This window comes from Acartia tonsa, chromosome 13 (genome assembly GCF_053477335.1).
Source record: "Acartia tonsa isolate MP-2025a chromosome 13, ASM5347733v1, whole genome shotgun sequence".
NCBI classification, from domain to species: domain Eukaryota; kingdom Metazoa; phylum Arthropoda; class Copepoda; order Calanoida; family Acartiidae; genus Acartia; species Acartia tonsa.
In genome coordinates, this window is record NC_137272.1 from 40,655,490 (window position 1) to 40,682,346 (window position 26,857).

The following is a 26,857-nucleotide window of genomic DNA, read 5'->3' on the forward strand; positions in this document are numbered from 1 at the left end:
ATTTTTAAAAAATTATACATGCAAAGAAATAATATTTTTGAACTTTTAAAAATAAAAGTAGGTGTGATTAATTAGTTTGAAAGAATTTTATGTTTTGGCTTTATTCATACATAACTTTTTTGAATGTTTTATGGAAACCGATCACAACACACACAAAAAATGAATAGGACAATCTTAAACACACAAACAATAGTACGTTAACTTTCACAAGTCGATAATACAGGGATCAAAGGGATAAGACAATTGATATATATTCCTAATCATCATGATTGACTAAATTTCACCTTCTGTAGATTAAAATTATTGGTTAAAAAGTTTAGACGTCGCTAAATATGAAACAAGCCAATCAAAATTCGATAAAAGTATCTAAAAATGTATGGACAAGGAACAAGATGAAATAATTATAAAACTTTGGGTACCAGTATAATTTACCGACAAATGTCCTCTCCCTCCCTGCTCTATTACATTTTTATTAATTCAAAACAACATTAAATAGTAAAACTTCAGCAAGAGATACCTAAATAATGAAATGGCATCACTTGAAAATAGCAAAAGAACATTTTTTAGTATTTGATATATTTTTCATTGATAACAATTATTAAAGTATAATAATTTACTACTTTTCTTTCAAAAATATATTCTTATGCTTTATCATAATATAGAAATATTTCTGATAATCTGTTTGTATGTCTGCTAAGAACTCGTAAACGGCTGGACCAATTGTTCAATACATTTTTGGAAGGTTTAGTTAGGACTATTTGGGGGGGGGGGGGGTTGGTAAGTCTTAAAAATATAGCCCCCATAGAGATAATCACCCCCCACCCCAAAAAAATAATGGCCCTTGATGTGAAGAAGCAGAGGCTAGGGGCGAAGTCGTTAATTCATCAAAGTGTAGACAAGAAAACAATAACATTTTTTATCAATTTCTTATCTTTATTTACTAAATTATTAATAAGATAAAAAAACTTGTCTATCATATGATCAAATGAACTATAAAAACTATCCTAGCTTTAGGCATTCTTGAAATAAATATGAAGTAAAGAAAAGTCAGACTAGAAAGACAGACAGACAGACATCTTAACAGCACTGCAGGGCCTCAACGAAATAAACACGTCAATTAGCTGAATGACTTGCAACAACAGTTTTTAAAACACCCTGAAAACTATTCTTAAATCTCAAGGATGACAACATCCATAAAAGCTATGCTCTGAACTCAAAAAACGAACAAAATACTTGCAGAATGTCAAAACTTCATAAGCATATTATTTCATATGAATAGTATAATTATAACATAAAAAAGTTAAAAACATTATGTTCAAAATGGACTTACTGGTGACAACTATAGATTTGCTTCGCTTTTTTTATTACAGGAATCATCATCTAAGTTTGAAATCAATTGGACAATTCTAACATACCTAAATTAACGAAAAAAGCTAACAGTAACAAACGGATGTAATACCCTAATTATAGAAAGCTTCGCTTTTAACAAGGAAATGGGGATATATTATATATACACATGTATAATACATATAATAATGCGCGCTTCTAAAGTGTTTAAATTCTTCTATAATAGAACAGTTAGTTAGTATCTAACTCTTGACAAACAAGCAGCATGGAAAATATTACTATTAATATTCTAGAACATTTTACTCTTGAAAATATTGGCAATGATGAGGGTATTAACAAGATTGTGAAGGATAGTGGCGGAGATATTATTTGTCATACTCAAGTTGCAGGTAAAACATAAAAATATTTAAGTAGTAACTAATAACATTTTGCTTCCTTCTTTTTCAAATTCCAACAGTCTAATCTATAATAAGATAGAAAGATGTCTGTCCGTCTGTCTGTCTGAAGCTTAAGATATCATTAACTGCTGATTGTGTTCTACTCTTCAGGAAATATACCTACTGTCCACCTAAATGTGGTGGTTTTAGGCTTTATTCTTGTTGGGTTGGACATTCCTAACCACAACAAAAAAAATCCACCCCCCCCCCTAATTTTCTTTTTTAAGGAGCCAAGTTTTTTTTCAATTACCTGTTGAGACATAGCCCCTAGAGGCTTGGGGCGAAACCGCTAGTATAATATAACATTAAACCATTAAGACAAAAATGTATTGTTTTTATTCCTCTTAGGGTTAGTGTAAATTTCTTCTTATTAGCAGAAAGGATATTATACCTATTGTATTTAAAGAAACTGTTATTTTTAACTGGTAAAATATATATTGAAGAAAAACGTTTTTTTTCTTTGAAAGAAAAGTCTTTTTTTGAATTTAATAGAAGGCCTTAAATCTTTCAAACATTGCTAGTAGTAAAGTAAGGTTCATTCTTATATGTTCAATTTGACTCTAATTTTGCAAATTAAAATACTTGAAACTTGACTTTTTGAATTTTATATTAGTAGATTAGTTTGTTATTATTACATTCCATCAAAATTGAAATTACATTATTAGCAATTGATTTTTTTAGGTACTCCTGATACTCCTGAAGGTCACTATCTGATTGCCTCCAAAGACCTGAAGGCTGGCGAGACAATCATCAGCGAGTACCCAATGGTGGCTGGTCCCGTGTATACCAAATCAAAACCAGTTTGCCTACAATGCTTGAAAAAGCTGACTAAACCTTCAGATGTTATTAATTGTGCTAGATGTAAAGCTCCGCTATGTAGTGTACAATGTAGCAATGGTCAATGGCATGCAATGGAGTGTGGCATATTTAAAGAATCTGGATTTGAGTTTGATATCCAAAATTGGGATGATGATTGTCCTGTCTATTCCTGTATTACAGTTCTCAGAGGATTACTGGTTGAACAGGAAAATCCAGAACATTGGAAGATTATACAATTATTTATGGATCATGATCAAGAACGCGCTAAAAAAGATCCTCCATTTTGGAAAGCGCAAGAACAATATGTATTTAATTTTATCAATGACACACTGGGTTTAAAACATTGACCAAAAAGCAGTTAGAAGAATAATTGGAGTTTTCAGGACTAATATCGTTAAAGTAGAAAGCAAAGCTGGTTATGGGGAAGGCGTGGCATTGTATCCAGTCTACCCCTTGGCTAATCACAACTGCATGTGCAACACCTACACAAGAAAGCACAAAGACTTCAAGATGGACCTTGTTGCCCATACTGATATCAATAAGGGTGACCAGGTCTGGACTAGATACACCCTGCCCCAGCTGGGAAACTTTCATCGGGTGGAGCAGATCCAGAAAACCTGGCACTTTACCTGTAACTGTTCCAGATGTAATGATCCCACAGAATTTGGAACCATGATGGGTGGATTAATATGTGGACCACAATGTCCTGGTATTCTCTTGCCATTGCGATCAAATTTTGTTGGTTCCCCATGGGGTTGCAATACATGCAAAAAGAAGCTTGGAGTGCTTGCCATACGGTGCATTATTTGCCAAATGTACCACTTTTCTGCACTACCTCTCCGATTTTGTTAATACTCTATATTTTGGTCCGTTGGGTCATTCAAGGATGCTGGATGGCCAAAAAAAAGTTTCAGAGTCCCTGGATGTCTAGATATCTAGCTATCTATGAAGGTAGGTAACAAAAATTAAAAAAACACCCATTTTTTCACAATTTTAAAAGTTAATTTTTTCATCAATCTAACATCCAATCTATACATTTTATACACCAAAATGATCGTTTATTCATGTAAAAAGCGCACATAATGCTATTTTGGCCAAAACTCTAATTTTACAGGGTGTCCAACAAAAAGTGTATTTTGGATATCTAGTGTAATACCCAAAATACCTGTCCGAAAAAAATCATTTTTTTTGGCTTAAATTCTGTGTTTTATCTGTGTGCATATGTGGTATATAACGGTTTGGACCACCCGGGACTATGAGGTTGTCAAATTTCACTTTGGGACACCCTGTAAATATGATTTTTGCGTCTGTAGAGCTAAAACTTGGTCCAAATTGGCTATTTTTTTCAAATTACTCTAATATGTGTCTTAGTATGTTTGGCCATAGTGTTTTCTGACCAGATCAATATTTTCATTTTTTTTGGACACCCTGTATTTTCAAAAAAAGAGAAAAAAAATTTTTGGTTTTTTTAAAATTTTTTTCTATTTTTAAGTTACTTAAAACTGTCATATAAATACAGATTTTGACTAATAACAATAATATTTGCTTATTTTACAATTTTCTACACTTTTGGGACACCCTGTGCATGTTTTTGAAAAATGATGGTTTTTGCGCATTTTTGGGGGGAAGGAGTTGTTTTAGGGCCATAGACTATTTCTTCATTTTTGTGGAACTTTTCAAGACACATCATTTGTTATTTATGCAAAAACCGCAAAAACCGAACCGTTTTGCCGTTATTCACCGCCATAGGCGGAATTTTTTTACGTTTTTGCCGTTCCGGAGGTTCTAATGGGCATTTGTGGTAAGAAAACGTTGATTTATCAAGATCCCTCTTAAATACTTTTATTTAGGTAATTTAATTTACTAAATTTCATATTAAGTAAAATTTTTTTGTGCAGCTAACCGTTTTTTGTTGAGATGGATTTCAATTGTTAAAACAAGAAAATGAAGTGAATATAACATAAATAATTGCTATAACATAAGTAATAAAAGAAACATAAATCATGTGCATTTGAAATTCTCTTTGACAAAAATTGGTTGGATATACAAAAAAAATTACTTCACATGAAATTTAGTAAATTAAAATGCCTAAATAAAAGTATTTCACAGTTATCTTGATAAATCAACGTCTTCTTACCACAAATGCCCATTAGAACCTCGGGAACGGCAAAAAACGTAAAAAATTCTGCCTTTGGCGGTGAATAACCGCAAAACAGTTCGGTTTTTGCGGTTTTTGCATAAATAACAAATGATGTGTCTTGAAAAGTTCTACAAAAATGAAGAAATAGTCTATGGCCCTAAAACGACTCCTTCCCCTCAAAAATGGGCAAAAACCATCATTTTTCAAAAACATGCACAGGGTGTCCCAAAAGTGTAGAAAATTGTAAAATAGGCAAATATTATTGTTATTAGTCAAAATCTGTATTTATATGACAGTTTTAAGTAACTTGAAAATAGAAAAAAAATTTTTAAAAAACCCAAAAAATTTTTTCTCTTTTTTTGAAAATACAGGGTGTCCAAAAAAATGAAAATATTGATCTGGTCAGAAAACACTATGGCCAAACAAACTAAGACACATATTAGAGTAATTTGAAAAAAATAGCCAATTTGGACCAAGTTTTAGCTGTACAGACGCAAAAATCATATTTACAGGGTGTCCCAAAGTGAAATTTGACAACCTTATAGTCCTGGGTGGTCCGAACCGTTATATACCACATATGCACACAGATAAAACACAGGATTTAAGCCAAAAAAAAATGATTTTTTTCTGACAGGTATTTTGGGTATTACACTAGATATCCAAAATACACTTTTTGTTAGACACCCTGTAAAATTAGAGTTTTGGCCAAAATAGCATTATGTGCGCTTTTTACATGAATAAACGATCATTTTGGTGTATAAAATGTATAGATTGGATGTTAGATTGATGAAAAAATTAATTTTTAAAATTGTGAAAAAATGGGTGTTTTTTTAATTTTTGTTACCTACCTTCATAGATAGCTAGATATCTAGACATCCAGGGACTCTGAAACTTTTTTTTGGCCATCCAGCATCCTTGAATGACCCAACGGACCAAAATATAGAGTATTAACAAAATCGGAGAGGTAGTGCAGAAAAGTGGTACATTTGGCAAATAATGCACCATACAAAAGATTGTAAAAGATGTGGTTGAACAAATTGAAGCAAAAAAGAACAGCAGTAACACTGACCTAATAAATCTTATCGATGATCTTGCTGGTAGCATTCTACATCCAAATCACTATCTTTTAATAGGTATTAAAGAGATGCTTCTTCAACGCTTGATGTGGAGTATTAACATCAAGACTATCTACACTGGTCTCAAAAATGAGGATAAAATTAAGAATCTAGAACTTAGAACCAAACTATTTGGTAAAGTTGTGGATGTTCTTGTTCTTGTTGACTCCCCAGGTGCCGATATCCAATGGAAGAAGAAGCTTGAGAAAATGAAATATGATGAAGAAGAGAGGAAGGCTAAAATTAAGTTGGAGATTATTGAGGGAGATAAAATTATTGATTCTAATGATGTTATTGCATATGATGACACAAAAGTCATCTAAATCAAATTTGAATTTTTGAAACAAGCATGTTTAATAGCCAAAAAACTTTATTAAAATCCTAGTTTTGAAAAGCTTAAAAAGTAGTCGGTTTTGATACATTTAGAATATTTATTTATCGCATAGTATTGTAGGCAGCTTTTCACGCATGGTAAAATAAAACTTACAAGATTATTTCCAGTTTAGTAGGTTCTAAGGGTCCAAAGGCCTGGGCCAACTAAACTGGTGTTGATTGATGATTTTTATTTTATTCTTTGTGTAAAATTGACTTTAATACAATACGATACATGATCTTTTAGTATGGCACAGAATAGTTGCTAATCCGAAGCCATACCTAAAATGAATTTACTAAAACTTTTTAGTTTTTAAACTAAGCTTAAATATTATGAATTTTCATGGCTCAAAATTTTTATTTATAAAATTGTATTTTTAACTGCTCTTGTGATATTCATTTATAACTGCCACAAATTTCATAATCATTTTTATATTTTTATTTTTCATTGTGTGGATGTGTTTTAGTCATAAATAAATATTTCATATCATTTAACATTTGATTTCTTGTTTTTTTATGTACTGGTACCCAAAGTTTTATAAACAATATTTCTCGTATTCATTCGAATCCGGTGGATAGGAACCGGTTCTCATCCATACGAAAAAACTATGTCTAGCATCATATTATATCCAGCTTTCTACGAATATAGAAATGTACAATCATAAGATTAAAACCAGTTTTTTTAGCCGGTGCCTTTGGCACCACGTGGCTAAAAAAACTAGTTTTAATCTCATAATTGTACATTCTATATCCGCGGAAAGCGGTTTTAAATACGATGAAAGAAATAACTATTCTCGTACTTTAGCTTAAGATTTTGGAGTACTTTTATCATCAAATATTGATTGGGTTGTACAAACTAGCATTGTACTAACTTTTTAATTATAATTTCAATAACCTATCAATTTTGACAGACCGACGGACATAGTGATTTATAGAGTAGATTTTCATCGGTCAGTAAATAAAAGATAGAAGCGCAGTTAGGTAAAAAAATCTACGAGACCAACGGACAAAGCAAATTATGCCATAGATTTTATTTTTATATCATATTTTCAAAAAAATTTCAACTGTCTATCTTGAATAGAAGCCGAGAATTCACGTATCCCCTATACAGTTTCTTATAGAAAGATTGACGGCAGACGAAATTTTCGAATTATAAAGCAGCTTCGCTACTAAAAATACACCTTTCGTCTAAATATAAAATTCCTCTTAATATCTTTATACAAATAACTAAAAAGAGGTCTAAAGTTAAACAATTACAAATACTTTTGGTTTGTTATATGAATTTCATTATTCTTGTTTTTTTATAAATCACTGTAAATAGAATAAAGAATGTTTAATTGTATTTATTGGCTCAATCAATTTCAAAAAGGAATTTGTGGCAAAATACGTCAAATTGTCTGAAAAACATCCCCAGCAATGAAAATTTCGAGTAAAAAATATGTGTTGGGAACCCCCCCCCTTATTTTTTATAAACGCGGGGTGTTGTTTTCTTTGCCTGGGCTTCCCAGTAACTTCATTTAAAGTATTAAACAAATAAAAGAAAAACTGGAATAAGTTTACTTTTTTCCTTCTTTTTTCTAATTCTTTTACTTTATATATGATTTATATAATAGGATAGCACCTAATTCCCCTGTAAACAGTTATGGGGGTTATTAATATTACACAGTTAACCCATTAGTGACGAACCGGCTTTTAACGCCCGGTTCCAGAAAATGCCAAAAAAAACTGGTTTTCAGTTTCAGGATTGAATCATACTCGCATGAGCCTACCCTTTACTGCGCTGTTTTTCAATTCCCCCCAGAGAGAAGCGTTTCTATCTATTAGGTCGGCCACAATCTTTCATCGAAAATGGGTGAACCAAAAAAACAAGGTGATTTAAAATACCCCTTCTAACTTTTTTGTTTATGAAGTAAAGTTAGTGATTTTTTTCGTGAAATTTAAAGTTTATTGGCAACTACATTTATTTGTGAAATCGTTTTATTCAAATTATTATTTTTTATATGATTTTTTTATCGTTTAATTATGTTCTATATAACTCCGGTTCGGCGTGAGTAAAAATACCCGAAAGTTTTATTGCCCGGCTCATTTATTATTCTCTTCAAATGTAAAAATTTCTTTATTTCCCACTGATAAATATAATTGATAGATAGATAAATAAAAGGATCAATAGATAGATAGATAGATAGACTGATATATAGGGATAAGACAATGGCCGATAAATTTATGTAGATTCCCAATGATAATCAACAATTGTTAGATAGATAAATAAAAGGATGGATGGATAGATGATAGACTGATATATAGGGATAAGACAATGGCCGATAAATTTATGTAGATTCCCAATGATAATCAACAATTGTTAGATAGATAAATAAAAGGATGGATGGACAGATAGATAGATATATCTTGGTTTAGACTTTATTACATAAATATTTTTAAGGGGTGGGGGGGGGGGGATATGTTTTTTTCTCTCAAAAAAAAACAATACTATTTTAAATTTTGATTATCTTGTCATAGCCCTACAGGATGGGGGCATAACACACGAAAATTCAATTATTATTACTTGTAAATATGATGGTTTTAGGCCATTTTCATTATCTTGTCATCGCCTTCAGGATGGGGGCGTAACTAACCAGTATTCTATGTAAATTTGATGGTTTCAGGCCATTTTGCTTATCTTGACATTTCCCCACAGGATGGGGGCGTAACTAACCAGTATTCTATGCAAATTTGATGGTTTTAGGCCATTTTTGTTATCTTGATATTACTGTATTATTCTATTCTTTTGTTTGTGATATTTTTTAAATACTTTAGGCCAAAGATATGTAATAAGTCTTTTCTAGTCTTTCCTTTATCAATAAAAATTATATTTTTTTTATATATTTGTCAATTACTGATACTACTAGAATAGTTGCTACTCTATAATTCACTTTGGACGTTCAAAAATTACATTATCAATATCCCTCCCATTATTATCAATACAAATATTAGCAAAAGTTTTAAAACTTCCTCGAAATGGGCTTTTTTAACCGAAAACAGCGGCACCTATAGCCAAAATCTTAAATGTGATATAAATTGTTTTGTATGTTAGTTGTAGCTCTATCAATTACATGAGGTTATGTAGTTTTCAATTACGGATCGTATCAAAGTTCTAAAAAGTGTTCATCTCACTTTAGGCGTTCAAAAATTACATTTTTAACTTTTTGGGCCAAAAAACCGGGTATTTAGGTCGCTAACGGGCTTTAATGCCGGGGGAAAGCACCAAAAAACGCCAAAAACGGTTATTAATGCCGAAAGGTTTTTTTACTCGCGCCGAACCGGGTTTTATTGCAACTTTCCTGTGCACGCCACTAGAGCAAAACAAAAAAATTGGAATTCCGTTTTTACCATTATAAAGCTTCCCTGAGATTTTCAGCTCGATCGGTCCATAAAAGTGGCGCTCGGCACTAATGGGTTAAATAATAAGATTCTACTAGGAGCGCCAGATTTTTTACATTTCTGAAAGTTATATTGCAAGTTTCAATCTGGCAACTAAGAGGTTTTATATGCGAAGCTTCTCTGTAATAATGCTTCTTAAATGTTTGAAATTATATGGTCAATTTAATATTTAGTGATACATTAAATTTTTCTTTTAAAAAGAATAATTTTGAAATAAGTTGAAAATAAGGCGGAATGGGTGTTTTTTTTTGTGAAAAACAAACGCCAAACCCGAACCCCCTTCTCCTATATTTTTCTATGTCTAATTATCCAGGGGGGCTCTAACCCTGCAGGGCCTATACCTGCGGTTCCTAACCCGTACCCAGTACCTAATATAACCTAACAAAGCCTGACCAAAGTATGAAACAAAAAAACAAACGAAAAACTAACCCCCCATCCCATTAATTTTATATTATTCCAAAATAAGGAGGGAAGGGGTTCACAGTGCTCTAGAGGGTACTTTGTATAATATTGCTATTAACTATTTCAGAAGGCTTAAACACAACACAGGAGAAATGTTCAATGTATTTGCTAATGAGACAAACTTCACTTAAAAAAAGAAACAAACAAAAGAAGAAATTTTCAATACGTGTTAAAATGTAATATTATCTTGAATAATATAGTTTGACATAAAAAAGTTCAGCTTAAAAAAATTATTCATTATAAGGATTTTTTATTTTAAAATAAATAGATAATAGGTGAGGGGGCGTGGGCCTTTTATATGTTATGTCCGGTCTAGTAGATTAGGGGGGGGGGGGGAGGGTGGAGCACACCGTATTATGGACAGCTTTATTGTAGATAGTGAAATTATAAGATTAATCCCAGTGGCTTTGGTCCCAAGGGTCTGAAAGGCCCGGGCCAACAAAACTTTTTCTTTTCTTTTTATCATTCACGAAAAATTGTCAATCGGTTTGGAAATCCAGTTAATATTTTCGTAATACTAGGAAAAGATAAATTTTCTAGTTATATTTTTAGTTTGTCATTGTTTTGCTCTAACTGGATTTAGTCCGACTAATATTCTTGAAAATTTGGTGTTTTCATAAAATATCAAAATTAAAACAAAATCCTTTATTTAGAAATTAAACATTTTTTAAAATAAGCCCTACAAATTAACCACTAAAGAAATTATATCTTTTCTCTTTAGAAATCATATATTTTCTACTATTTAATTACTGGAGTCTTTACTCCAAACTATTCAAGTCGTTTACGAGATTTTTAAAACAAACATACAGAAACACCACTAATTTTAATTTAAATATTTGCAAAATTTTATCGTTTTGCATTTACTTTTTGCATAGAAATATTAGAAATTATTTTGTTGCCTTATATGAACAGCTTTCAGTCAGCAAGAACATTAGAGGGCGCGGTCGGTCAGCCCATTGTTCCTGTATGAGGAGGCAGGTGGGTGTCGGAAAAGGGGTGGAGGCGGGCGGAGAATCAGAGAGGTCAAGTGTACATTTTGGTTTCCGGATTTTACCAGATTTGTTTAATAACAAGGACGAAAATAGCACAGAAAACAGAGTAGTTCATTATAATTTCTAGTACGCCGAATAAAATAATTTAAATGAAAAAAGTAGGACTTTTTGTTGGCATGATTAAGATAAGTATGAGAAAGATTATAACTTTAGTTAAATCAATTAATCAGTTTGTCCGTTGAAAACGTTTCAGGGTAAAAAATAATTTTTCAGCCCGTGTATTACAGAATTATTTCAGAGTCAACATATGCAACATTTAGTATGTAACCTTCTTGGTTCGTTGATCTTTCGGTAATGAATGTAAAGGGGTAGTTGCACGAAGTGCATTAAAACTTAAATTTAGTGAACTGCATATTTTTTCTATTCAATAGTTTAAACTACATCTATAGAACATAAATTTGAAAGAATTTCAATTTTCTACCGGTTAGTTTTAAAAATAGAATGACTTGAAAATTATATTTTTGGATATATGGCTTTCCTATTTTTAAAAAAAACAGCATGATAACTATTTTAGTGGTTAATAATTGTTTGTTATCTATTGTAATACAAAACTAAATATGTACATATGTTAAATGGTACTATTGTAACTTAATCTTGCAATCAAACTTGTTAAATGCACTTCATGCAACTATCCCTTTATAAAGGCCCCGTGATTTTTTATATATATCATCTCCTCATCTCTACAATTAACTTTTTTTCGTTAGATTATCGTTATGATTTTTATGCTTTTTAAATTACTAAATACTTGCTAAAAATCTTGTAAAGACAAATAAGTGAGTAATAGAGTGGCTAAACTTTAGACAAATGTACGCATTCAATGTGTTACATACAAACTAATTTTAAAGAAAAATTAAAGAATTTCGTGGGTGTGTTTTATTATAAGAAGCGAAGCTACATATTTCTAGGCTTTGGATGTTCATTCGTCCGTCCGTGAACGAAACTTGATGTGATTTTACTCAAAACTTATTTCTAAATAAACCAGCGAAATGTTTGTAACAAACTGCGATGTCCTATCCCTATGGGGCACTTTAACCTTCAATTAACCTAACCTAAAAGATACATTTTCTAAAAGTTCGCTCATTATCCAGAGGCATTATGCATAATTCGTTTTCAAAACCTAATATATTAATTCTTTAAAATTTATGTGAAATTAACCACTAAATGAAAGTCAAACTGTATAAGTTTAATTATGTTCATATTACATTGGGTTGATATTTTGACTTGTATTTGCTAAGGGTCAAGTTTCTACACCCCCCCCCCCCCACAAATGATTATTCCAGGAAATATAAATCTTACCTATTATTTTTTAAGTCTTCATCTCTATTTAGCAATTCACCTAAATTAATATTTGGTAAATTAATAAGACTGATAATAGACATCATTATTTAGTTATTTATTTGAAAAATGGAAAATAGTGGTATATACTTTAGAAATGATTAGGTTAGGTTAAATTAGGTAAAGTGTAGTCCAGCCTCCTGCTCGGTTTAGGAATAAAAAAATATGGTACTACGTCAAACCCTAGATACGTCAAACAGTAAATGCGACAAACGCTAGACAGACAAACAGTAGACAGACAAACAGTAAACAGACAAACAGTAACAGACAAACCCTAGACTCGACATACGCTAGATACGAGAAACGCTAGAATGCGACAAACACTAGAATATGACAAACGCTAGATTTTTTCTAAAGGCGACAAACAATAGATACGACAAACCCTAGAATTAATGCTTATAATAAAGTTAAAGGATGTTTGTTTGTCTGCATCGAAGGATCTCGCTAACTGCTGAATCGATCGGATTCTCCTTAATAGAGTAGCTCCTCATAAGTCACAGGAAGATTTATAACTATTTTCGGGGAGGGTACCACCACCCTCCCAAGATATTTCACCCCTAGAAAAAAACATCCCCCCCCAAAAAAAAAACAATTTAAAAAAAAATTACTAAAATAAAAAATAGAGTTGGGGGGGGGGGGTCGAAAGTTTTATAAGAAAGTTTTCTTATTCGTTGGCTAACCAACTTTTGGTACTTAAATGAATTTTAATTGGTTGGTTTAATTAGTTGAGTGTTCAAATGTTTCAACCACTACTTTTACGCTATAGGGGATGTACATAGATTTTTTTGGGCCATTTTCTTATCCCTTTAGATCCCTGCATTAATAGTAATATAAATTTAGTATTTATGAAAGAAAAATCTATGACATTTTTTAAAGTTTTAATTCTAGCGTATGTTACTTCTAGTGTTTGTCGCACTTAAAAAATTGCACTGTTTGTCGCGAAATTGAAAATTCTACTGTTTGTCGTAGTCTAGTGTTTGACGTATCTATTGTTTGTCTGTCTAGCGTTTGACGCATCTACTGTTTGTCTGTCTAGCGTTTGTCGCATCTACTGTTTGACGTATCTAGGGTTTGACGTATGACCAATAATGCCACCCCCAAATGGAAATCAATAAAAGATAAATTGGTCGGGGGGGGGGGGGGGGGTAGTATGTGCTCGCCATGCACTTTTAGGGAAAGCACCAGGATGGCATTAAATAACTTACCTAATATGCCAGATAGACTAAGAATGGTTCCACCAGTTGTATTCTAAACAAACAAACATCTAAACTATCCAGCAGTTTGTGAGATCTTTTTAGTGTAAAAAAATATTTCACTTTAACAAGGAAATCAACATCAGCCAATTAAAGCTTCATATTTTGGTGTTAAATAAAAATAAGGGTGTCAACATTAGACTAAAACACTAGAGGGAGAAAGGGTTAAATAACTGTATCTCCCCATCACAACCACCTTGTGCAACCTTTCTATTGGGTCATTGAAAATCAACCAATGGTGTCGCTTATATTAACACAGCCAAGTAGCAGAAAATAGTTTAGAAGCAGACAAAAGAGGTCTTTGAAAAATGAAGGGAGGTAGTTGTCTGTATATAAATTTATACTATAGATCTGTTGTGTCAACATCCATAAGTAAAGAAGCCAAACAAAAATCATGGATGGACAAAGATAGTTATATTTTAGACAGATAATAGAAATTAAGAATCTTTTGTAGCATAACTTACAGACTGACAAGTAAGTTGTATTCTGGATACTCTTTGGTAAAAAGTATCTTAACACAAAAAACCAGCTTCTTATCTGAAAGTGTATCCAGGAAAATTATATTTACCCATTAGTGTTACGAACTAACGAACGGACAGATGTAACTAAACAAAATGTAGTAGGACAAAAAGATTAAAAAATAAGCCAAGTAACGTCATAAAAATGAGGGAGATGAGAGGAGAAGTGAGAAAGAAAAATCCTAAAAAAGAGATGGATAATCTCTCATTTTTATGACGTCAAATGGCTGATTTTTGAGTCACTTAGTCCCGCTACAATAAAATTAAATAATTACCTGAAATGATTCTCCAAGCCTTCCATTTATTTCAACAATTACTTCATTGCTTGATATATCTAAAATTATATATATGTATGTGGTTAATTTTTAATTTCTGACAAATAAAAATAAAAATATTTGAAAAAAGAAGATTTTCTAACATTAGGATCCGTCCTATTGTTGATGACTCCCTTAACAGTAAGGCACGAAATGAAATGTGTAACAATTTTAAAATCGTTACTAGAAAATTTAAAATACTAATTTTGAACTTTAGTGACAAAATTTTGTATGATTTTATTATCCTATGCGTCTGATTTTTGGAATGATTATTCAAGGTACAATATCATGAGCAACGCATCTATTTTTGAAAAATTACAAAAAGTGGGTATGTTCATAAACACAATCCTTTTTTTAGGCAATTTGCAACAAATTTATCTACAATTTTGTTTAGACTTTGATATAAATATCTGCTTATTCTGTCACTCTACAAGTGTCCCTGTTCGTTTGTCCCACCATCTCATTACTGACCTTTGCGTTTATGTATGTTCTGTCCTTTTTTTGTTAGTTTATTGGCACTTAGCATTATAAAGTCAGAAAAAAGGCCTAAACCACAGTTTTCTAAAAAATTAGGGTCCGTTCGTCGGTCCGACTGTTCTTGTATGGTATGATCTAGCAAGCATAGCAACACTATAATCGTTAAGAAAAAAGACCGTTCAAAACATGCAATTATTCAATTTTGTTTAGACTTATAAAATGAAATTAAGTGTCAATGTTCGTTTGTCCCACCGTCTCATTAATGACCTTCGCTTTTATGTATGTTCTATCCTTGTTTTTGATTAGTTTATTGGCCCTTAGTATTATAAAGTCAGAAAAAAAGGCTTAAACCATCCAAAAGATCTTATCTATATCCTCTCTATCTATTAATTTAACCTGGTTTGTTTATCATATTTTGGATATCCTCTACCCATGTGGCTATGCACTCCATTCTAAAACAAGGATGGTAACATCTATAAATAGCGAAGCATAAAAAATATGGACATAGGGACAGGGGTGATATATCAAGGAAAAATTTATTTGAAAATAATCACGAAACCTTTTTTCTTGTTTCATTATATTTTTGTAGAATGACTTAAAGACTGACAGATTAAGTAAATTATGTACTAGCTACTCATTGGAACACAGTAATAGTGTCTGACTGATTATGACGTAACAAAAAAAAATTAGCCAATGAGAGGCCACTATAAATTTTACCATTGGTCAATAACGGCCTCTCATTGGCTAATTTTTTTTGTTACGTCATAATCAGTCAGACACTATTACTGTGTTCACTCATTGGAATGGAGATGATCTCTAAAAACTTCAGCCGTCCCTCCTAAATGGAAGCTGAAAATACCACATTCCCCCATAGAGTTACGGTTTGACCTACGAACAGACAAAGTGAATTATAGAGTAGCTTCGATACTAAAAAAAGAGAATTATACATAAAATAAAATTTACAAGAAGTCATTACAGAGATCTTTATCAACATTGTTTATATTTAAATTACCTATTTGGTTGTGTTGAATTAAAATCACCAAGATTTGCGTCACAAAACCATTTCGCCTTTCCATCTACAAACATTTAAATTAAAATTTTATATTTTTTCCTTTCAAAATAAAATTTAAAATGGGGAGGGGTTCGAATTCCCCCCACCTCAAGTACCCCTAGAGGCCTCTAGGGACGTAGGCGCTAGTTATATAATAAAGAAGATACTAACCATTTGCATTCAGACCATCAGGACAATCCTTGGTGGCAAAGGTTCCATACCTGGCTCTCCACATAAGTCCGCGGGAATCTGAAAATAACATGCACAATTATGCTCATAAATAGCGTAGCAACATTTTAATAGCTTAGATTAAAAAACACTGTTTACATCTAAAGTTGAATATTAATTCAGGAAGGGAGGGAACATTGGACTGTATACTATACGGGTACCCAAAGTTTTTTACCATGTTATCTTGCAGGTTGGCTCTAACAATTTGGGTACTTTTATGAAATCTTTTTTTGGTTGCTTTAAAAGCTAGCAGTATTCAAACGTTTCAACCAAAAAGTGTAATCTACAGAAGGGGTAATTTTGTTAATCATCAATGGGGATGTTTATATATTTATCATCCATTGTCTTATCCCTTAGTTGATATTGATTTGCTAAATAGCATGGATCTAAAGGGATAAGACAATTGCCGATTAATTGATTCACATCTCCAATGATGATACATTAAACTCCCCTTCTGTAAAGTACTATTAGTGATTAAGATGTTTTGACACTTTACATAATGAACCAACCAAGAAAAATTCGATAAAAGTAGCCCAAAGTTGTTGAAACAACGAATAAAAAAACTGCTGGGTTATTGACCCACCTGTTCGTTGACAAAATCTTGTCTCTGCTCCTTCTGTAGTAGAACTTGCTTCAGTAGTGGTAGTTGTCAGAGTTGTATTATCTGATGGAATAGAGGCAGAATAAATCTATGGAGGTGCTAGTAATCCATCTGTTTAACGGCTATTTATCAATATGTATGTGCCTGTATGTCGGTCTGTAATTCTCATGAAACCTCTATCACTTTTTTTTATACATATCAAAGGTAAAATGTCATATTAAGTAATATAATCTGAAAATCTTTATGAAAAATATTAGGCGTATGTCCTTAAAAGAAATGGAGAAAATTTCCCTTTAAGGCAGACGTTCATACAGAAGGACGAAATAAGAGAGCCATACAGTGGCTTCGCTACTAAAATAGGGTGGTTATCTCTTACCACCGAGATGCCCTAATTTTTAATCTTTGACGTTTATTTTCTCCCATACTTTTATTAATGGTCAAAATGTAATAAGAAAAAAAACTATGACAATTTTTAGTAAAGTTTTATACAATTATTTAATTTGTTTATTTCTCTAAAACTATTAACTTTTTATAACAATTTATTTCTGTAATTTAATTTTTAAAAACACAAATTTTCGACCATTTATTTTCAATGAACAAAACATTGATTTTTATTTCCTTTTCCCTGGTTGTTGTTCTGTTGTAGTTGTTGCAGGTTCTGACGTCATAGTTGTTAGTGTTGTTGTTATTTTTGAAGTCGCTGTTGTTATTTGGTTAGTAGTGGTGGTTGTTAAGTGATTAGTAGTTGTTAAGATCTCAGTTGTTGATGACAAACTCTGATCTAGCAAATATCTATTTAGATTGTTAATTTGAATTTTTTTATATTAATAACAAAACTGAATTTAGGTTGTATATTTAACAATACCGGAACGGTCACAACACGTAAATATCTACATTAAAAAGTTAAAATATTTATAAATATTAGGTATGTACTTTATATTATTAACTAGCAGCTTAAAAAAAATAAATAAGTACTTCTGGTGGTGCAACCACTGATTTCAAATTAACCTCCTAAAAAATTGGAGCGGGTGATTTTACATTTTTTGGGGGGGGTTGGGGGTGTCGCACCCCCAAGAAAATAGCCTAAAACCACCACAGGACCAGTAGGTATATTCCCTGAAGAGAAGAATCTGATCGGTTCACCGGTTACCGAGATCTTAAGGGACAGACAGACAGATTAACGGACAGACAGACGGACGGACAGGCATCATTCTACTTTGTATTATAGATTACTAGTGAATGCACCACTAGCATCTAGGGGCTTCGGATTTTAAGGGCAAGTATGGGCGGAAAACTTAAATTATACCAACACTTTAATCTCATAAATAAACAGCCTACAACCATCCCAGGTCCTATAAACTAGAATGAAGGACTGAGTCGGTTGAGCCATTGGATTATTACATATTTAAAAGTTCTGGAATACCGACAAATTGGTTGGTAGATTGAATAAATATTCCAATTCTACCTCTATGACGAAAGACATAATTACCTAGGTAATCGTCCGAGGAATAATCATTTTACTCACCACAGAGCCAGCTAATAGGAACGGGAATCACGGTATGTCCTTTGCAGCGGGGATACTTTAGTTCAGGTAGCTCATTCCATTTGTCCTAACAAGAACAAAGGTGACAACATCCATAAGTAGCAAAGCACAAAAAATATAGATGAACAAAAATATTTCAAGAGCAAATGCAAGAATAGAATAGATCTATTGGAGATAAAATCACGAAAACTTTCAAACATATGCTTACATTTTTTAACATGATAGACAGCCTGACGGACAAAATAAATTGTATACTAGATACTTATTAGTATAGGAAATGTTCACAAAAAAATTCAGCCGTCTGTCTTGAACATGAGCTGAGAAAATCACATTTCCCTCATAGCATTAAGGACTGACTAACAGGTATATAAATTGATATATGACTAACGAGAAACTATTGTATAGCCACTAGGGCCAGCTTGTTATTACCTTGCCTTCGCCAAGTATGGCAGGTAACCCAAATTAAGTCACTGTAATGAATGACGCTCTCCGCAGAGGAGCTTTGGATTGCACTGATATTATCCACGTGACTATTGAATATCCAAACTATTCGATTAACTTTTACTTGGTCACTATTTTAAACTTAGAAGCGCTGGAAAGTGTCAATGACGTCATAAAAATCCTTTTCCTCTCATCCCTACTTTTTAAACGTATTTTTATGACGTCACATATGACACTTTCCAGCGCTTCTAAACTTACCTTATCCAAAACATATTTATAAACTCGTTTGCAATTATTTGGCGAACCATAATTTGACCTTAAAAACAGAACATTTATTTAATTAATTATCCGCTTCTGAAAGAATACTCTAAATAACCTAATTTTATGTTGAAATTGTGCTGCAAGGATCAGTTTTAATTTGACTTGTGATCAGAGAACTGGACATATGACAATGGGCAATTAATTCATATTTAGAGTGCTAGCTCAAATTCTTAAAAACCAGATTTATCTAGAAACAAGACTCTGTCTGACAGGGGTAGCTATTCTAACAATCAATTCTACAAATAATCACGAAACCTTTAAAGTAAGGTGGAAGTATATTTTGTTTTTTTTATGTAATTGATGAGGGGTGGGTAAGAAGAAGAGGGAAAGGGAAGGGGGTTGTGGGTAAATTTTCCCTTAGAATTGTTTGTCAGAATCACATTCCCTTTTCCCTGCTGTCTATTAATGCTTTGAATAGGCTGTAATTAATGACTTCAAAGCCAGCCATTACTTTTAAAATAAACCAAAAATAGTAGGGATCAAAGTGATAGGACAATAACCGATAAATTGATTTAAGTCCCCAATGATGATACACAAAATTACCCCTTCTGTAGATTAAAATTGGTGGTTGGAACGATTGAACACTCAACATCATGAATAAACCAATCAAATTCAAAAAGAACCCAAAGTTGTTAAGCAAACAAATAAGTGTAATAAACAGCCCATTGTCCCCTCTCTCCGCAAAAATAGGGTTTTATTAGGATAATCTTTTTTTGATTTTTGAACTAAACCCCGAACCACTTCATTATGCAATCTATATTTTTCTGGATATTTTGTCTATGGTAGTCCATAAGTATACAGTTTTACAGTACATTGTTTCTATTTGTTAAAGCAACACGTATGATAAAAGAAAAAGATTCTTTTTAAAGTAAAATGCTTATATATCAATTGAAATCTATATTTTTTGATTTTCTACTGATCCACTTCATTATGCAAATCAAAATAAAATCAATGGGAAAACGTTTGTTTTGCACTTTTCTCCACTTTTCAAAATTGATTATGATAAAATAACAATTTTTTAAGGGATTTATGCATTAATTATAATGAAAAACAGTTTAAGGTAGATTTTAATGACTTTTCTAACTAATAGATAATTTTAAAAATGAAATTCAATCCCTATCACTTTAGAGGACAGCTGCTGACCCCCAGTCTTATGGATGAAGCTAAATACATGTTAAAGATAAAAATAACCCTCAAATGTACACAAAAATGTTTTTTGATGTGTTAAAAAAATCCATTTTAAAATCTTTATTTTGAGGATGATGGCCTTAAAGATGTTCTTACTGGTGGTGATGGTGAGCCAAATGTTATCTAAGTACATGACCATTACAACAACTTGTCTATTAACCTATGTACCATTTTTTGTAGTCATAGCAGCCTCCAATAGAGCCTCACGACATGAAACATAACCATTATCAAAAAACTACATTATTTACTTTATGAATTTTAGTAATTAAAATTGTATTTTTTTCTTTTTTAATATTGCGTGGCTGGAGGCTGCTATGACTACAAAAATTGGACCATAGTTCAATATATAAGTATTCATTATGGGAATGCCCTTTGATAACATTTAGCTCACCATCCCCACCAGTAAGAGCATCTTAAAGGCCATCGTCCTCAAAATCAAGATTTTAAAATGGATTTTTTTAACACATCAAAAAACATTTTTGTATATTTTTGAGGGTTATTTTTATTTTTAACATGTATTTAGCTTCATCCATAAGACTGGGGGTCAGCAGCTGTCCTCTAAAGTGATAGGAATAGAATTTCTTTTTTAAAATTATTTATTAGTTAGAAAAATCATTAAAATCTACCTTAAACTGTTTTTCATTATAAATAATGCATAAATCCCTTAAAAAATTGTTATTTTATCATAATCAATTTTGAAAAGTGGAGAAAAGTGCAAAACAAACGTTTTCCCATTGATTTTATTTTGATTTGCATAATGAAGTGGATCGGTAAAAAAAAAAAAATATAGATTTCAATTGATATATAAGCATTTTACTTTAAAAAGAATCTTTTTCTTTTATCATACGTGTTGCTTTAACAAATAGAAACAATATACTGTAAAGCTGTACACTTATGGACTACCATAGACAAAATATCCAGCAAAATATAGATTGCATAATGAAGTGGTTCGGGGTTTATATTGTTAATAAGCATTTGTGTTGATTATTTGCAGTAAGCTTTATAAGAGAATTCTATGCTAGTGCCCAAAGCCTTAAGAATTAGCCAAAATAACAAAAGTTGCATTAGTTCTAATACCCAAAGACATTTAAAAAATAAATCCAATCCATATATGATATGACGGATTATCTGTGTTTTAACCAAGAGACTCCCCACTCTTCAAATGACAGGTAGAAAGCTTACCCAAATTCAATGACTTGTTGGTTTAATGATGTCCAGACTGCTACTGAACTTGGGTCAACTGCTTCACTATCTAAGTTTAAAGTTTTTAATCAGAATTTAAATCATGTATTACCTTTTTTAAGGCTAAATCTGAATTTCTTGGCTGCTGTTTATGATAGGGATATGAATTTTTATGTGTGAAGATTTCATAAGTGAATAAACATCCAGAATGTATTGTGGTGTATCAGTATTGACACTTTTATTTACTTAGCTGCTATTATACTACATAGATAGACAAATGATTTTTAGTGATGATTCTGCAGGCCAATAAGCATACACTCTTTAACTCAATGTAATGCTTAACAATTCATAAATTTTTTAAAGGAAATATCCATTAGTTTAACCAGTTATCAAAGATAAAGAGGTTTCATATGAACACTCTTTGCTACTTATGGATATTTTAATTCTTGTTCTAAGTGCAATTCCAATTTCAGGAAATTTTGACTTTGAGAAGATTTATTCAATGATGATACCTGATATTGATGTAAAACTTAATATTGGTCCATTTTGATCCCAACCAGTTGCAGATATCTTAAAATTACAATGGAGTGCTGCTTGTTCAGTGCTCTCTGAAAAGTAAAAAAAGAGGATTATGTCTTAGACCAGAAATAACTATATAATGCATCGTATTATGGACAGCTTTCCAGTGATGAAAAATTATAAAATTAAAATCAGTTTAATTAGCCCCAAGGAGCCCAAAAACTTGGCTTAGAAAATGGTATTAAATTTGAAATTTTTATTTTAATATTCTTGGAAAATTGTCTGTAATAATTCGATAAATGATATACTAATCCAACAAAATTAATTGGTTTAGAAGCCATACTGGAAAAATAATTAAAACAAAATAAATCAGACCTGAGGTTGATTTGAGAAGCAGTAAATTTTCATCATTTGTTCGAAGAACTGCCATGGCATTAAATTTTCCACGACAATCAACATTATTGGTATTGTATAGTTTCCACATCCATTCATCACTTTGACAATGGGAATCCTGAAAAAGTCAAAACTAAATTTTATTCATTAATAAAAATTTAAAAAAGCAGTCTTTTGTAAAAAAAACAAGGATGACAACACCCAAAAGTAGCGAAGCACAAATAAACCATGGATAAGAAATTGAAAAAGGAGATTTAAAGAGTATTTATATATAAGATATAATCACGAAACCTCTCATATATTTTTTAAGTTTTTATTTTTTATAATTTTGAGAATGTTTCAGCCTTCTATCTTAAATTGAAGCCGAGAAAATTACGTGTCCCTCAGGCCACTTTGTGTCTTACGGATAGATGCACTGACTTTTTAAATTATAGAGTAGCTTTGATACTAAAAAAGTAAGAAAGAAAGAAGTAGAAGAAGTTTATAAGAATCTAATTGTTGTTTTACCTTTGGACAGAAGTGAACATTAAAAAAAAGTAGTTTCCCAGGAAGAACTTCCACATAAACATCTGTTTTATTTCTAAAAAAATAGAATTGTGCAATTCTTAGATGATTAGTATTTCTTAGTCTGCTAGTGAAATATTTAATATTATTTTTGGCAGGGCTTGAAATACCCAGCCATATCTCTATCAGCCATGAAGCTTGGAGAACAAACATTAATCAGCCGATCAGCTTTCAAAGCCACTCAATAAGCCTCAGCCACCAAATTTTATTTCTGCCAAGCCTAAAAGAGTGGCTTCCCTAGCCACTCTTTAAGGCTCAGCTACCCGTTGCCACCCTAAGTAAAGCAGCATATTAGAAATAGGATCTCAATCCAATCTCATCTTGGACAAAGCTGCAGTTGTAGCTGCATCAAACTGTGCAAATTCTAGAAAGCCACAGCAACCCCAACCGTAAGCTACATTCAGCCACATCCACCAATAGCCACAGCAACAAATTTTAATACAGCCACAGCCCCGGCTCCATGGCTGAAGGCATGGCTACCAACTCCTGATTTTAGGTTACCTTATTTTCTATGAATTAAGGAAATAATTAAAGTCTAACCCTTGATATAAATGTTCTAAAATGTCTTTACCTTAGATGGTGAAGTTCCCACTTAATTAAAGAGGGCTTCCAGTCAACAGAAGTGTTTGAATTCAATATTCCCTGGATCCATGTTGTAGGTTCACTTCCACTGTAATTTAGTAATTAGTAGTAAAAATATTCTTAGCAGTGTTTTATCAGTTATAGCCAACAAGCAAAATAAATCTAAAGTTATATTTGTGGGGGGCAGATAAAAAGGATTTAATTGGTTGATTGGTAATGTTGAATAGTAATAATGAATTTTCTTGTATTCATTAAAACCAATTAATATTCGCTGGATTAGAACCTGTTCTCATCCACTTTTCTACAAATATAAAAATGTACAGTCATAATTGTACATTTTACATTAGCAGAAAGCTGTTTATAATACTATGCGAGAAATAACTATTAGTTATTCCATTTTAAGCCATTTCTATAAAATTACTTGGATTACAAGTATATTCTTTACTATACCTATTTTGTCAAATTTAAAAGAAACTTCTATAGTAAAAAATATCAACAATTTTAATAAACAAAATAATTAATTAAGTCTGCATAAATAGACTTCTCAATAAAATTGATGATTTCTACCTAAATCCCAGAATATGTGTATTCATGGACTTGACACTTGATCCTACAAAAATAAATGTATTTTAATGATTAAATGAATGAAAAATTATTATGATTATGTATTATTTTTAATAAAAATTTCAATGAAAATAGTTACCTAGTTCGAAGCGATTGGTAGGACCATACAACATTAGATCTGAAGAAAGTAAAATTATAAATTCCTGTCATTTATGTGAAAAAAGTGATGCATACAAAATTAAAAAAAAAAAAATCAGTACCTAATGAACCAGATTCATCTTTGATGGTGGTGGCATCAAACTGAGGAGAAACTAGAAATAATTACTTAAATATGACATGGAAAGTTATTTTATTGAAGTTGAGTAATAGTTTTTATTTAAAAAGAACAGAAAACTGTTACTTAAAAAAACAGAAGGTTGGTAAACTAGGAAAATGTAGTAGAAATAAATAAAGAAAAAATAAAGGTGAATTCTTAAAAAAAACTTTTGCCTCACTAAAATTTTAGTGAGGCAAAATTATCCTTTCTAAATTTTTAGCGAGCGTCACTGATTTTAGTGGGACAAACTGATTTTAGTGAGGCAAAAGTTTTTTAAGAATTCACTCTGTACATAAAAATACCAATTACTCAAAGACCCTTTTAACTACATTGTTTTTTTTTTTTTACATTGTGACATATCCCAAAATAAAAAAAAATAGTTGTCTGTAAAAACTTGTCTTGAAATATGATATGAGAAAATTCTTTAATTTCAAAATAAAGAATTCTAACCCCAGCTCCAAAGTATTTTAATTCAAATCAGAATAAAACTGGATTCAGACAATTAATTAAAAGTAAAAGATTTATGGAAATTGAGCAGAGGAATAGTCACTTTAGTTTGATTGTTACTTTTTTTAAACAATTGTCCAGAAACATAATAACTTTGTAATACCATGATAAAGTTTTACTTTTATTAGATGCTGTGATGTCAGACCATTCAGGAGGCAGATCTGGAAGTGGGGACCAATTTGTTCTTATATATCCATTTTCATCTTTACCTTAACAAAATTCATCAATACATTGTAGTTGTGTACCACCTATGTTTGCGACAACTTTTGTTTAACAGAATCTTCCAATTTTTAACATTTACAAAACGCCCTGCTTAGATGCTTCAAGATCCATATCAGATATAGACAGGAAATAAATGTCTATAAATGAGCTCAAGTTTTCCAAGCATTAAGTGTTTAAATTAGTGTTTAATTAGTGGCTAAATTATTCTCTAATAAATCTCATTGAATGCTTAGTTAAATCCAATTATAATATTTTACATAATCATATGTTTGCCAATTCTAATAATTAATTGATGTTAAAGTTTACCTTTAGAAAGACAAAGATCTTTTTGTACACCTACAGAAGTTAGTAAACCTCCTCCACACAAAATGATTCCATGATCAGGTACAAAGATGCCTTCAGGTCAAATGTTGTATGATATTATTTATTCTACAATTGAACTTCTGATTCTAAGTAAAAGTATACTGGCCTTATCAAATAACATGGACAACAATGTCACCAACAAGAGGCCTCTTTGTTTAGGAGAGTTGGTCATTTATATTAGCTGATAGCCATCCAAAAATAGTTTTAAACCTTCCAAGCACCTATCAGTAGCTTTACTGGTAAGGAGAACCATATCAGGTCAGCTATTAGCAAGATCATTTGGCATTTAGACATACACACAGACACAGATCCTTATACTTTTATATGAGGAACACATATAAAAAGGTATCAATATCATAAAACATCTTTCCTCCTCCGCCAATTGTATGTGGTAAACTCTGAAACAGAAGAAGTTATCAATTTAGTTTAGATCATTATTCAAGGGGAAGTTTTGACACATTTGAGTAGACAGTGAATATAGGCTTTATCTTTGGACTGAGAGGATAGGATATTAGGGATAAAATCATCCTTATGTGATAAATTTTCCCAGGTTTTAAGATTTTTTGAATAGGCCTCCAGGTTCAGGAGCTGCAGGCCTCCAGGTGGTCTCTGGAGAGGTAAAACTTAAATTTTTTTTTTAAGAGTTAGAGGTCATCTCTTTAAAAAAAATTAATTCTGCAGCTCCAGAACTTGGAGGCCTATCCAAAAAATCTTAAAACTTTACCATATAAGAATGTTTTATCCCTAATAACCTATTCTTTCAGTCCAAAAATAAAACCTATAATCACCGTTTACCCAAATATTTCAAAACTCCCCCCCCCCCCCCACCCATTTATTTCATGAAATTTTGAAGAATACTAGAAATCTTAGAATACTTACATCTCCAAGTTTTAGATTAGCAAGACATTCTTGAGCATGCAAATCTATCACATCCAGATGACCTAGTGATATTAAAATATATCTATAATACAAAGTAGAACGATGTCTGTCTGTCTGTCTGTTTGTCTGTTTGTTTGTAGCGAAGGATCTCGCTAACCGCTGAACCGATCGGGTTCTTCTTTACAGGGTAGCTTCTCATAGGTCCCGGGAAGGTTTTTAACTATTTTCTTGGGGGGTGGGACACCCCCAACCCCCCAAAAAAATTAGAAATACCCCCCCCCATAAAATTTTTTTTCTTTTTAAAAATAAAATTA

The 26,857-nt window shown here is 31.7% G+C and overlaps 1 protein-coding gene and 1 pseudogene across 4 annotated transcripts in view; one reads left to right on the forward strand and one right to left on the reverse strand.

Annotated features, from left to right (window-relative positions):
* LOC145304258 (adhesion G protein-coupled receptor L4-like) overlaps window positions 1–26,857 on the reverse strand; it is an 80,099-nt gene that overhangs the window by 51,771 nt on the left and 1,471 nt on the right. For 2 of the 3 annotated variants that reach the window (XM_080146104.1, XM_080146105.1), the window contains exons 4-25: window positions 26,544–26,605; window positions 26,034–26,062; window positions 25,608–25,696; window positions 25,199–25,288; window positions 24,517–24,567; window positions 24,396–24,434; window positions 24,260–24,302; window positions 23,682–23,780; window positions 23,054–23,126; window positions 22,529–22,664; window positions 22,147–22,242; window positions 21,635–21,704; window positions 19,202–19,259; window positions 18,485–18,569; window positions 17,585–17,740; window positions 16,942–17,022; window positions 16,302–16,379; window positions 16,092–16,155; window positions 15,476–15,531; window positions 14,564–14,622; window positions 13,723–13,765; window positions 12,479–12,518 (exon numbers count right to left, since the gene is read on the reverse strand). In XM_080146104.1, the coding sequence (XP_080002230.1) occupies window positions 12,479–12,518; window positions 13,723–13,765; window positions 14,564–14,622; window positions 15,476–15,531; window positions 16,092–16,155; window positions 16,302–16,379; window positions 16,942–17,022; window positions 17,585–17,740; window positions 18,485–18,569; window positions 19,202–19,259; window positions 21,635–21,704; window positions 22,147–22,242; window positions 22,529–22,664; window positions 23,054–23,126; window positions 23,682–23,780; window positions 24,260–24,302; window positions 24,396–24,434; window positions 24,517–24,567; window positions 25,199–25,288; window positions 25,608–25,696; window positions 26,034–26,062; window positions 26,544–26,605 (1,597 nt within the window). The remainder of the gene's footprint in view (window positions 1–12,478; window positions 12,519–13,722; window positions 13,766–14,563; window positions 14,623–15,475; window positions 15,532–16,091; window positions 16,156–16,301; window positions 16,380–16,941; window positions 17,023–17,584; window positions 17,741–18,484; window positions 18,570–19,201; window positions 19,260–21,634; window positions 21,705–22,146; window positions 22,243–22,528; window positions 22,665–23,053; window positions 23,127–23,681; window positions 23,781–24,259; window positions 24,303–24,395; window positions 24,435–24,516; window positions 24,568–25,198; window positions 25,289–25,607; window positions 25,697–26,033; window positions 26,063–26,543; window positions 26,606–26,857) is intronic. The other variant, XM_080146106.1, reaches the window with a different exon arrangement.
* LOC145304360 (SET domain-containing protein SmydA-8-like) lies at window positions 1,596–6,725 on the forward strand (annotated as a pseudogene). Its single transcript, XR_013874071.1, has 3 exons — window positions 1,596–1,736; window positions 2,466–3,422; window positions 5,750–6,725. The product of XR_013874071.1 is annotated as an SET domain-containing protein SmydA-8-like (transcript).